At 38.3% G+C, this 13,473-nt stretch overlaps 1 protein-coding gene across 10 annotated transcripts in view; it reads right to left on the bottom strand.

The window, feature by feature from the left end:
* RIC3 (RIC3 acetylcholine receptor chaperone) overlaps window positions 1-13,473 on the bottom strand; it is a 51,925-nt gene that overhangs the window by 26,747 nt on the left and 11,705 nt on the right. For 4 of the 10 annotated variants that reach the window (XM_077866606.1, XM_077866610.1, XM_077866601.1 and 1 more), the window contains exons 3-5: window positions 3,739-3,965; window positions 2,547-2,622; window positions 220-313 (exon numbers count right to left, since the gene is read on the bottom strand). In XM_077866606.1, coding sequence (XP_077722732.1) covers window positions 220-313; window positions 2,547-2,622; window positions 3,739-3,965 — 397 coding nt within the window. Of the gene's footprint in view, window positions 1-219; window positions 314-851; window positions 943-2,546; window positions 3,264-3,738; window positions 3,966-13,473 lie in introns of those variants that run through there. The other 6 variants (XR_013362112.1, XM_077866607.1, XM_077866608.1 and 3 more) reach the window with 6 other exon arrangements.

The following is a 13,473-nucleotide window of genomic DNA, read 5'->3' as shown; positions in this document are numbered from 1 at the left end:
CCCCTCACAATAATGATAATGTGTACAATACTCAACAAAGACTCTTGAAAGCAGATGGTATGAAAATGGAAATACTTAGTAAAAACTAATATGTAAATGACAAATAAGTTGACAATTATATAAAATGAAAATAAATGGTCCAGAAATCAAAGTAAAGCAAAATTCTAAATGGATTCTCTAAATGGGAAATAGTCTGAGTCCTGTTATGTGAAAACCTACCTCTCACCATTAGGTCCCACTCTGTTGATTAATTTTTCCATGGCTTCCTCTGTCTCTTTCAGTTTTTCTTGCAGTTGAACAAGCTCGAAATTGGCTGAAAAACAAGCATCAATCTAAGGAACCATTATACATAACTCCCAAAGCTCTTTTCTGAAACTGTCTGGCTCTGATACCCTACAAATAATCCTAGCTGGTTTAGAGATTCAGAGAAGAGCCTCATGTCTCTCCAGCTGGTCCAATCAGGACACAAAAGGTACCAAGGTGTGGCCACTGAGATCTAAAGTATATAGGTTTTGGGAGTAATAAACAAATCACTCTCTCTTACATGGAAACACAGCAGGACCAGCTAAAAAACACCTAGGAGAAGAGAAAACAAATAAAAAACCCCACTCAACATGATCACCCAAGAAGAAATGAAGAAGATAAACATATCCTTTCTAATCCAATGATGCTTGAGGGGAAAAGTACCAAACACACAAGGTACTTTAGAAAAGGAGGTAACACCCTGAAATGAGCAGTATTTCACCTGAACCCAAAGTCTGAAAACGTATCTAGAGGATCATGATACTATCCTTTCTTCACAGAGGAAGTCTTGAACTAGGGCTGAAGCTTCCCTGACCAACGTTTCCTACCCTCATCATTTGGGATGAAGTGGTGTACTTGGTCCCCAGTATTCTCAACAAAGGTCAACAGAGATCACATCTATCTACTGAAATTAAGACCCTAAAAGTAGAGTAGAAAAAAAATCAATTAGTACATGAAATGAACTTTAAGGCAGCAGGAAAACAAAATGCTGTTCACTATGCAGATAATCCAGTTTTTCTGTTTCACACACGAGTATCCTTCTAACCAGATATATTTAGAAGGCCACTGTAAAATATAGTATTTCAAAGGCCTTTTAATACTTTTAGAACAAATTCTTATGCATGCGGTTAACATCTGCAGTGTCTAGAGGACTGTGCCACATAAATGCTTAGGTTATTTTAATTGTCTGCATTATTCAAAATGGAAGGATAAGAAGCAGATATAACTGCTATATTACAAGACGGCTGTTCTTAAGAATTCGTTTTATTTATATCTGTTTTATATGCATTATGTGACTGGATACAGAACTTGCTATTCTTTGAGAGTCCAAAAATCTTTTCAAAATTATTTTACTGATGGTTAGACATTATCTCAATTAAGAACGCAGGACTAGGGGATCCCGGGGTGGTGTAGCAGTTTAGTGCCTGCCTTTGGCCCAGGGCGTGATCTTGGAGTCTCGCATGGGGCTCCCTGCATGGAGCCTGCTTCTCCCTCTGCCTGTGTCTCTGCCTCTGTGTCTCTCATGAATAAATAAATAAAATCTTTTAAAAACAAAACAAAACAAACAAACAAACAAACAAAAAAAAAAACTCAAGCGCTTTCCTAAAGGATTCCTTGAATATTTAAGATTTCTAAAAAGGATGCAGACTATGACTGGGATATCTACTTCCCAGAGAATTCTGAGTATATCCAAAAAGCAGTTACGGCCAAGGGCAGATGCTTCAGTGGCTCAGCCTCACTTCACTTTGCTGCTTTTTCTTAAAAACTTCTGATGAGGCTTCATTATCCACAGGATAAAGCAGTTTGGCCTCCAAGGCCTTCAGTGACATGGCTTAACCTACCTGCTCCCCCAGCCTTCTTTCCCACAGCCATCCTGTATCAGGCTGTGTCTTCCTTAAGCCGTCTCATCTATCTGACAAGACCCAGCTTCATGTCATTTCCCATAAGGCCCTCATCAAGTCCCCTTCTAGATAATAAACTTTGCACAAGTTATTTTTCCTAACATTCATCCTAGACTATGGATTCTTAGAAGAAAGAGCCATGCCATACACATTTCATTTCTCCAGAGGGCACAGAATACTCCACTTGGTCAGTAAATATTTGATGACCGTGTTATTTCATGAATCAAAAGTGTTAAACCCGGTCCCTAGATTTAATAACCTATTTTGGCCATGACTTGATCTTTCTTCCTTAGTTTTCCTGTCTGTGAAATAAAGGTATCTGCTACAAATATTCTAAAGTCTGGAATGAGAAGTAACCCATTCTAAATGTGAAATATTAATTTGCTAATATATAAAAAAGTAAACGGGTAGTTTTATAGTTTTTGGAACTCTTTCTCTTAAAAGCTCAACATCAATTTGGAAACTCAAGACTTCCCAGAGCTTAGGTAAAAATGGCATTGGATTAATTTGGGGAAATTTTTAAGAAATTCTTTTAAGACATATCCATAGATTGCCCCTCTGACCATATTATGGCAGTCTAACTCAATAAAACCTGTGCATATACTGAGAAGGGGCACTTACTAATTTTCCTGTGGGTGTTTCCAGCTGTGGCAGTAGAGCATTTCCGATCCTCTGCAGTAGTTTTCCCCTTTGAAAGCTGAGAATTGAAGGAGGTACAGCACATCAACAGCAGCTCAGAACCTCAAAGTCATGGAACCCCTCATATTAAATGAAAAAAAAAAAGGTTGGGAAATAAAAATTAAGTCAGAAATCAAATCAAATACCAATATCAGAGAAACATTTCAAAAGAGAGAGGGGAAGGGAGGGGAGGGGAGGGGAGGGAGGGAGGGAGAGAGAGAGAGAGAGAGAACCAAAAGAAGGCCCCCAAATGAAAACCCATCAAGTCACAAAGACAAAAAAAAATCTCTTTCCAGGTCATCTGCTTTTCCCACACTCATCTAAAAGGGGATGTACAGCCCCCAGGGGTGTTCTTACAGAGGCAACTTGGGTCCCTTACAGAGTTCCTGAGCAAGAAGAAACTTGCTTCTTACTGTGATTAGAAGGGCACAGTGAATATTTAAGATTTCCAAAAAGGATACAGAATGTGACTTCTGTTCCACTTCATGTCTAGGCCCATAGCTCACTGAAATCCACCTGGAGGGGGAACTTAACTGGGAGTTGCTTTTGAAGAACCCAAACCATGTCTCCCCAGAGCTACGAGACATCAGGCTTAGTTTCAGAATTGGCAGTTTTGTTTCAGCAAACTACAGCAGATGTTAAAAACATCACTTCACACTCCTGGAGGGGGAAAAGGAGGACAAAGTGGTGTTGGTATGGTCATTATTTGGTCTCACAGTGGGCTACTTGAAAATCACTGTGCCAATCCTAGTAATAAAGTTCTCCTTAAAATAGCTTTACACCTTTTCAGCTTGCAAAGGCATCCAGTCAAAGAAACAGAAACAAAAAAACTGGAGTGGGAGGAGTTTTGATCTTTATTGCTCACTGCATTAGCAACTAGAAGACCCAGGCTCAAGACGTGATTCTACAGTTCTAGTTGTGACTTCTAGGGCAAACCATTTAAGCTTTGAGCAAAAATCTCCTCTTCTATAAAACCGAGGTAACAATTATCCTAAATACCTCATAAAGAGCAAGCAAGGTTTAAAGAGAATTTGAATAAAGGTTATGAACTGTAAAGAGTTTTAATGCCAACAAATGATTTTTATTAGGATACCAAATTTTCTTGATATAATATGATCAAGATGATTCCACTTACCTTAAATAGAATATATAATATATATAAAAAAATCCCAAAACCATAGATTGGAATAATCTGTCCCATCAGGCCTCTTCCACTACCTCCTCCTCCAGTGCCTCCACCAGATCCTTTGGCCTTTGCAAATGCCTCTGCAAGGTGAGACCTCTGGAAACGAGCCCCAGGGGTCTGGCCATCTGCGGGTGGCTGGTGATGATGCATCATCGGTGGAAATCGACCCAACTTTCCTGAGAAAATAATCAGTATTTATTTCTTCTACTATTTTAAAGATAGCTCTTATGAAACTACGTCATACACTGAGGCATAAAGAACAGAAGCCAACTCAAACAAGTTAAGAAAAAACATGAACTTGACTTTAAGGATACAGAGGTATCACACAGATAGTAAATATGACGTAGCAATCTACCTGTTCTCCAAACCCTTTTAGGTCCATAGCTTGATAAGATTTTTCAGCTTCCTATGCAGTTAAAGGTAGTCATGAGATAGAGTTCTAGCCAGAGGAATGGGAGTGGTGTGTGCTGATTCAAGGCCTGGCCTATAAAACTTCTCCTGTATTAAACTCCATCATTTCCCATCTGCAGGCTTCATACTGACCTAGGGAGACCTTTGAAGTCATGTGATAAAAATGGCAGAGCCTCCATTAGTGTAGGTTTCTGAATAACTGTGTGGCACAGAGCCCTCCAATGCTGCTACTCCACCAACTTAGAACCATCTAGACCTGTTTATGTGAGCAAGAAATAAACTTCCATTGTGTTAGAGCCATTAAACCCTTTCGAGTCTGTTACAGAGTTAGCCACCCCTAACTAATACAGAAAAGGAAATGCAATTTGGTCTCAGAAGAGAAAAGAACCAGAAGCTGGAAAGCCATCAGGATCCAGGACAGCTACTCTCATGTTCTACAGTCTCCCTCTCCATGGGGCCAGAGGCTTCTTCCTGTGCTTCTCCATGCCTATATTCTTTATTCTCCCTTCTGTGCAGACCATTTCTCTAGCTTCTTTGTGAACATGGGGAAATATGGGTCACCCCAAAACCCCTCAGTCTGCATGTCCTTCAAGAGGCCAACAGAGACTAGTCACAATTCCAAGTTCCTTGGAAGATTTGATCACTCTGCTTGGGTAGATATGCATCCCTTTCCCCATTGGCTATCACTTGCACAGACAGGATTCATACAGCACAAACAGGGTCACCAGGTCCTGTGAGTAGAACCATAGGGCTTAGAGAAAGGAGTGTGCAATTTTCTTGCATCTTTTTCCTCCATCAGGGGCAGTCAAACATTAACACCAACTGCCAAGCCTCCTGAGAGCCATAGGTGAGAAAGGAAAGCCCTCTCTTCAAAAGGCCATGTAAATAGGTTTGTGGGGGAAAACCACTGGGAGCTAACATTACAGAGAAGAAAGACTTCATAAATCAGACTCTAAAAATACAAACTATACAGTGAAATACTGTTAGATTTGACTTCAACACAACTGTATATTTCTGTTCAATACAGAATACCACAAAAAGAGTTAAAATAGAGGACAAAGAAAAGCTCCTGCAACATCTAAAGTTGCCAAGAGACTAAATGTCTAGAATAGATAAGGAATCTCTATAATTTGAAATAAAAATCACAAGAAACCCGATAGAAAAATAGTCAAAAGCTACAGGAAGGGAACCTACAGAAAGAAGGTGAAATGATTAGCAAGTAAATGAAGAGATGATCAAACTCAGAGTAAAAGCAAATACAAATTCTAAAAACCAGATAGCATTGTTCATACTGTTCAGAAGGGCTTAAAAGTTAGAATGGTGGTTACAGTAAAGGTTGGCAAAGATGTAAAGAAGTTAAGTGGATACAGCCATTTTGCTAAGAGTCCTTAGTGACATGAAGTATGTCTGTGTCCTATGTGATGCAGTGATCCCACTCTGGTGGATAAATTCAAGAGACATTCCAAATAGGATGGTCTAGATACAAGTTATACACATTAGAGACCTATGTAAGAATGTCTGCTGTGATGATAATGTAGTAAGGAATTTTGAAGTAACTTTGATTTCAATAACTGGAAAAATGGAAACTCAAAATGGAGTGGATACAAATATGGAATTCTATGTAACTTCTAGAAATCACTTTAAATGTACCTACAGCAATACGAATACATCTTAAAAAGCACAGCACTGAGTAAAAAATAGACAAACCACTATGTAAGCTGAAGACACCATAATTATGCTACGTATTTCTCAAGCAAATCACAGTAGGCACATATAAATGGGGAAGGGAATGGGCATGTGGATTGAAGACAAAGGGTTAAAAAGAAAGGAACAAGAAAGGAAACTTGGGTTAGCAATGTTAATAAGGTGGTATAAACTAATGACTACCTTTAAGTCAACTGTGCTCCTGAGCTAAGAAAGAAGACAGGAAGGTAACACAGCTAGACACAAGGTCTGGAAGCTGCCTTTGCCTTGAATCCCCTCGCTCAGCCAACTCCGCTCCGGTAATCCTCCTTTCCCTCCCATTACTGACTTTGAAGGACATGGAAATTATGGGAAGAAATGCTTTTTAAGAGTAGGTTAGCAACAAAAGCAGAGCTTCATACAGTAGAAGGAAATCAGGTCAACACTCTTTATTCTTTTATTCTGGGTTCTGGTGACTATATAGCTATTAAATTGTCAAGGATCTTAATATATTAAATGGTGAGTAATGGCTTTAAGGCTATAATGCACCTTCAAAAAATGCCCAGCCAGCATCCAAGAAGCTAACCTTTCTCTTGAGAGAATCTGATATATCAGATGGCTAGTGTTCAATAAATTAGATTTAATATTTTGTAGTAGTATATGTTGTTAAACTTCATTTTACTGTTGTACTGAGAGCACAGTCTCCAAACCTTGGTATAAAACAAAAAAATTAAAAATCAGGTAATGGCACAAAAGGTATTATTTTGCATTTCTAAAATTAAAAAATGATGACAATGCTAAACACTACATCTCTCCCCAAAACTTTTATAGTCTATCAGCCAGGAAGATTTACTGGACAACTATTATGTCCAGGACTCTGCTATAGGTAGGAGTGAGCTATAAATAAAATAAAAACAATAGTTCCCACATTGAATGATGCTTTTAAAAAGCACTATAATCAAAACAACAAAAAAGGACAGGGTATCATGGACCTTATTACTAGACTAACTAAATCTCTAAGCATTAAAAGAATGCAAAGAAGGAAAAAAAAGGAGTCAAATGGGATCAATCACTGAGGGGAAGGAGACACAATAGCAAAGAAGCAAAAGCATGGCAGGAGGAAAGAACACCTCTGCAACAAGAAAGAGAGGAGAACAAAGAAACAAGAACAAAGAATAAAGAAGGCTAACTACCAATTAGTTTGGCTCCATTTAGGGAAATAAGAGATAAGGAGAGAGAAGTGGAGGTGGAGGGTTTAAATGCTAATTTGTGATGTATAAATTTGATACTGTGGGTCTAAGATCAGAGAAATGACTTCATGAGAAGGGTGCCTGAGAGGGATTAAATCTAGTATTTGAGTATAGGGTCTAATGCAGAGAGAAACTAGGGTTTAAAAAAATCAGCAAGAAGGCAGTAATTAAGCTCGGAGATGAGGCGCTGGCTCTAGAGGAAGAGGAAAGAGGAAGCAAGAGATCCAAAAGCTCTTGGCATGGAATGATCAGCAGCATTTCATACTGGACAGAACATAGAAATAATGAGGAAAGGGGTCAAAAAACTCCAAGGTTAGGAGTTTAATAGACTAAGAAAAGATAATGACAAAGACATGACAAGGGGAAGACCGAGTACCCATTTTTCACACACATTCAGAAGAAATTTTTATTAGAGACTACAGTCAGGCTTGAGAAGAAACTATAAGCTACCTAAATGGAAAAGCTAGTTCAAAAAATAGAGTGAGTGAAGTATTCCCATATTAGAAGTATTGGTGGGATAGGTGTACTTATGTGCAAAAAGAGGGAGAAAAATGGAGCTGTCAAAGATCAGAAGCAAACTAGTATCCTAAAAAAGAAAGGCAGAACTGAAAGCAACTGAGAAGTCTTGAAAAAACTGATAAAGGACTAATGGCAATCCCTGTTTTTAGACACAATGTATTCTTGGGAAAAAAGATGGCCATCCTATGAAATCTTGACTATCCACCTATTTAGACAATAGCAGAAACCAATGTACTACAAAGCATCATATAATTTTCAGAGTAAGAAGAAGCCTTAAAAATCATCCAGTCTTTTAACAAATAGTATGGAGACAACTAAATGTCTACCTGTAAAAGAATGCAGTTGGACCCCTACCCACACTATTTTTAAAAATTAAGTCAAAATTCATTAAAGACCTAAATGTAAAAAAATTATACAACTCTTAGAAGAAAACAGACATAAATCTTTGTGACCTTGGATTAGACAATGGTTTCTTAGATAGGACACCAAAACCACAAATAGACAAAGAAGAAATAGGTAAACTAAACTTCATCAAATTTTAAAACTTTTGTGCTGCAAAGGATACCACAAAAAGTTAAGACAACATACTGAATGGGAGCAAATATTTGTAAATCACAGATCTGATAAGGTTCAAGTATCCAAAATATATAAAGAACTCTTGCCACTCAACAATAAAAAAATAACCCAGGATGCCTGAGTGGCTCAGCAGTTGAGAATCTGCCTCTGGCTCAGGGCATGATCCCAGGGTTCTCCCTCTGCCTGTCTTTCTGCTCCTCTCTCTGTGTCTCTCATGGATAAAATCCTAAAAAAAAAAAAAAAAAAAAACTAAAAAATGGTAAAAGGTTCTAAATAGATGTTTTTCTAAAGAAGATACACAAATGGCCAATAAGCACATGAAAAGATGTTCAACACCATTAGTCATCAAGGAAATGAAAATTAAACCCACAATGAAATATACTATATTACACCCACTAGAATGCTATAATTTTAAGGAAAGATAATAAAGTATTGGCAAGGATGTGGAAAAAAATCAAACTCTCCTACTCTGCTGATGGCAATGCACAATATGGTAGCCACTTTGAAAAACAGCCTGGCAGTTCTTCAAAAGGGTAAACACCTATTGACCCTATGAGCCAGTAATTCTACTTTTAGCTATATACCCAAGAATATGCTCACACAAAAATTTGCACAAAAATGTTAATAGTAGCATTTTTCATAATTACCGAAAAACTCCATCAACTGACAATAAGTGGGTAAGTACAATGTGGTACACCCATGCAATAGAATATTACCTGGCCATAAAAAAGAATGAAGTACTGCTACATCCTATAGTAGGGATGAACTTTGCAAACATTATGCTAAGTAAAAACACACAAGAAAAAGCCAATCATACAAGATCATATATTACATGATTCTATGAATATGAAACGTCCAGAACAGGCAAATCTTTGGAGACAGAAAGTAGATTACGGCTTGCTTGAGGCTGAGAAGTGGGGTGGGGGTAACTGCTAATAATGGGTATGGAGTTTTTTGTGTGTATGTAGAAGAGGTGATAAAAAGGTTCTAAAATAAAAAAAAAAGGTTCTAAAATTGTAGTGATAGTTGCACAAATCTGTGACCATATTAAAAACCACTGACTGTACATTTTAAGTAGATAAATTACCTAGTATGTGAATTACATCTCAAAGTTTTTTTAAAAGTCGTCCAGTCTAACCACCTGTGTTCAATATCCTCACACCTTCCTTAAGTGGAGGTCCTGACCTTGCTGAATACCATCAAACAGGAAATTCAGTATTGTCCCCGGGACGCTCATGCCACCTCTGAACAGTTCTGTTAGAGTAGTCTTTATTTTTTTATTTTATTTTATTTTTATTTATTTTTTAAGAAAGATTTTATTTATTCATGAGACACACATGGGGAGGGGTGGGTAGAGACTACAGGCGAAGGAGAAGCAGGATCCATGCAGGGAGCCTGACTCGATCCCAGGTCTCCAGGATCATGCCCCAAGCTTAAGGCTGCGCTAAACCACCGAGCCACCCGGGCTGCCCAGTAGTCTTCTTTATATTGAGTTAATGAGTGAGTGATGGGAGTAAGAAAGGAAATAAAATGTAGGGTTTCAAAAGGCAACACTGAATGTGACATGGTAAGAAGTGGGGAAACATGACTGATAAAGAGCTTGTCAGACTGGAATCAAAGAGGAGCTGAGGGGATCCCTGGGTGGCTCAACAGTTTAGAGCCTGCCTTCGGCCCAGGGGCCGCATCAGGCTCCCTGCATGGAGCCTGCTTCTCTCTCTGCTGGTGTCTCTGCCTCTCTCTCTCTCTCTCTCTCTCATGAATAAATAAATAAAGTCTTTAAAAAAAAATAGAGGAGCTGAAAAGTGGAGGAATGTACTATTTTCAAAGGTAAGAAAAGGAATTGGAGAGCAATGGAACAGATAGGCTAGATGGTAAAAATAGGTTTTATATCCTAGGAGAAAGCTCAGCATTTTGTATTTGGTATAATACTTTACATATTTACTACCAAACAACAACTTAGTGCTAGACACCAATTAAAATGATAAAACAGGGGCGCCTGGGTAGTGCAGTCTGTTAAGCATCCAACTCTTGGTTTCAGCTCAGGTCATGATCTTGAAGTCATGGGATTGAGCACTGCAACCTTCCCCATCCATGCCCAGCATGGAGTCTACCTGAGATTCTCTCCTCCCTCTGCCCCTCCCACTCATGTGAACTCTCTCCATCCCTAAAATAAATCTTTAAAAAATAATAATAATAAAACAGTCCTGGTCTTTAAAGAGTTTACAGAGGAGTAATATAGTCCCAGCAATGACTTAATTGTGCCTTAACCATCAAATCTGATAGTTTTTTCCCCTCAGGTCTCACTCTTAAGACTATCTCTGGGGTGCCTGGCTGCCTCAGTCAGTTAAGTGTCTGCCTTCAGCTCAGGTCAAGATCTCAGGGGTCCTAGGATCAAGCCCCGGGTCAGGCTCTCTGCTCAGCAAGGAGTCTGCTTGTCTCTTTCCCCCTGCTTGGGCACTCTGTGAAATAAGTAAAATCTTAAAAAAATAAAAAATTAAAAATTAAAAATTAAAAAATTAAAAAAAGACTCATCTGCAACACAAGAAAGTGATTTATCACTTATTTCCCATTTAACAAATATGGAACTAATCTGAAATCCCTGCCAAACTCTCCTGCCTTAATTTCAGGCACACTACTCTCCTGAGCTCTCTTTTCCTACTGACTGGTCTTTTATTTATTTACTTTTTAAAAAGATTTTATTTATTTATTCATGAGAGACACAGAGAGAGTGAGAGAGAGGGGCAGAGACACAGGCAGAGGGAGAAGCAGGCGCTACGCAGGGAGCCTGACGTGGGACTCGATCCTGGGTCTCTAGGATCAGGCCCTGCCCTGAAGGCGGCACTAAACCACTGAGCCACCCAGACTGCCCTGATTGGTCTTTTAATCTATTCTTTCTCAGTCTCTTGCACCAGTTCTTCATTCATCCCCTCCCTGATATTTTTATATCAATGTGTTTCTTCTTTATACTTTTTCCTTTCACAAATTCATTCATTTTCATGGATCCATTATAAGTTCCAAAATGTACAGCTCTACTTCTGACCCTTCTTCCCAAGCTCCTCTTATCTCTAAATTCCATTAGTATGTATGTCCCTTTGTCAGACTATCATGTCAAATCCAAAAATGAAACTCATTTTTCACTTTACAAAACCTGCCCTCCTCCTGTGTATTTTTTCTTATAGAGTCATTCTCTCAGACTGTTAGGCTTGAGACCTACAACCTCAGCCACTTGTGACCGAGGAAGTTCTTGACAGGGTAGGCTGGGGTCAGAATACTCAATTTGGAAGAGATGTTCCCCCCCCTCACAAAGTTAACTGTCCTCAACAGGGAAAAACCTCACCTCTTGTATCTTGGTACCATATTTCTTAGAACTGAAGCCAGGATGTTTGAAAATTCAATGGCTATAAAACATCTGGAAGTGTCTAGTTGAAAAAAAATTTTTTTTAATTATTTCAAGTGAAATACTTCAAGTGTACAAAAAAGTATAAATGATAACATAGAAGCACTTGTATACCTCTCAACCACATAGGTGTAATTGGAAGACCTGTGTCCTCTGTCTCTCCCTGAGATAGAGCTCTGAATTTGGCGATTATCAGAATGTGCGCTTTATACTTTACTAAGTATGCATTTATAAACCATGGATATGGTCTTTGAGTTTTAAAATTTTATATAATGGATAGTAGTGACAGTTGTATAGCAATACAAATATACTTAATGCCATTGAACTGTGTACCTAAGGTTAAAATGATAAATTTTATAACTAAAGCAAAAACAAAAACAAAAAAAACCTGGGCGGCTTAGTTGGTGAAGCGTCTGCCTTTGGCTCAGGTCAGGACCCCAGGGTTCTGGGATCGTGTCTTGCATCAGGCTTCCTACTCAGCACAAAGCCTGCTTTTCCTTCTCCTTCTGCTTGTGCACTCTCTGTCAAACAAAACCTTTAAATAAGTAAATAATTTTAAAAGTCTTTATGTTATGGTATTCTACCGTACTCATTCTTCTGCAACTTCCCTTTTCTGCCCTTTTTCTGGGTAAGGATTAATATTTTGGCCTAGAAATGTAACATGTTGATTTGATATATGTAGCTTGAGTTCATTTACTCAAATTGTTATGTAGCATCTCCTTGTATTTCCATTATCACAATTTATCACCTCTGTAGCTGATGAGTATTTAGGTTATTTTCTCTTTCATTATTATAAACGTTCTACTTTATAGCTACATTACAATGAAAATCTATGGTTTTTAAAAACTTTGCTTAAAAAAACAGCTTAAGAGGGGTGCCTTTGCTTAAAAAAACAGCTTAAGAGGGGTGCCTTTGCTTAAAAAAACAGCTTAAGAGGGGTAACTGGCTCAGTCAGTTAAGTGTCTGCTTTCAGCTAAGGTCATGATCCCATGGGCCTGGGATTGAGTTCTGCTTGAGGCTCCCGGCTCAGGGGTGAGCCTGCTTCTCCCTCTCCCTCTGCTCCTCCTCACCACCTTGCACTCTGAAATTAAAAAAAAAAAAAAATCTCAAGAGATCAGTCTATTAAAGTTATTATAACATTAAAATTGTGCTTTTCAAAATAAAACACAGCTGTGTTCACTATCTCTCTATACACTTAAGTATTCTCTAAAATGGGACTTGACTAAATCTAATTGTTCAGTGAAAGATTTCCCTATATTTAGAATTATTAAAATTTCATTTAGCATATCATTTAAGCTTGACTACAAACTTAATGGACTTTACAGAGTGAAGCTCTACTTGTCCTTGTCAATAACCATCCTTACTGCTAAAAACAAAAACTCTAGCACTGTTAACAAAAGAGCTTTCTGAAAGCAGCATTAAACCATCTGCAACACTTGATTCTTAAGACAAATCAATAGAGAACTGTATGTGTTTATACTTGATTACTGCAGCTTAAGAAAGATCCTTACGGGCCAATTCCTTAAGATATATACACTTCTCCCTAAATACTGAGGAAATTCTACAGGCCAAATTTAATTTGGCATTACTTAAAATGGAACCTGGGACCACAGCTGAGTGGTCCTCATCTGTCTCCTTCAAGGGCCCTCGTCTCGTTACATTCCCCTCCTAACTGTGCTCTGCCTACCACTGCTTTGATGTTTTCTGCTAGTTTAACCATATCTTTTCTTCACCTCCCCATTTCCAAATCACCCTACATACTACTAAGAGATACTTATGTGTCTAAGTTGCTTAACACAGAGCCTAGTCTATATACTCTACGCATGTTAATTACTACTGTTTTGTTAG

This window comes from Canis aureus, chromosome 23 (genome assembly GCF_053574225.1).
Source record: "Canis aureus isolate CA01 chromosome 23, VMU_Caureus_v.1.0, whole genome shotgun sequence".
Lineage (NCBI taxonomy): Eukaryota > Metazoa > Chordata > Mammalia > Carnivora > Canidae > Canis > Canis aureus.
Note: the sequence above shows the minus strand (reverse complement) of the source record. Positions and strands in the feature narration are given on the sequence as shown.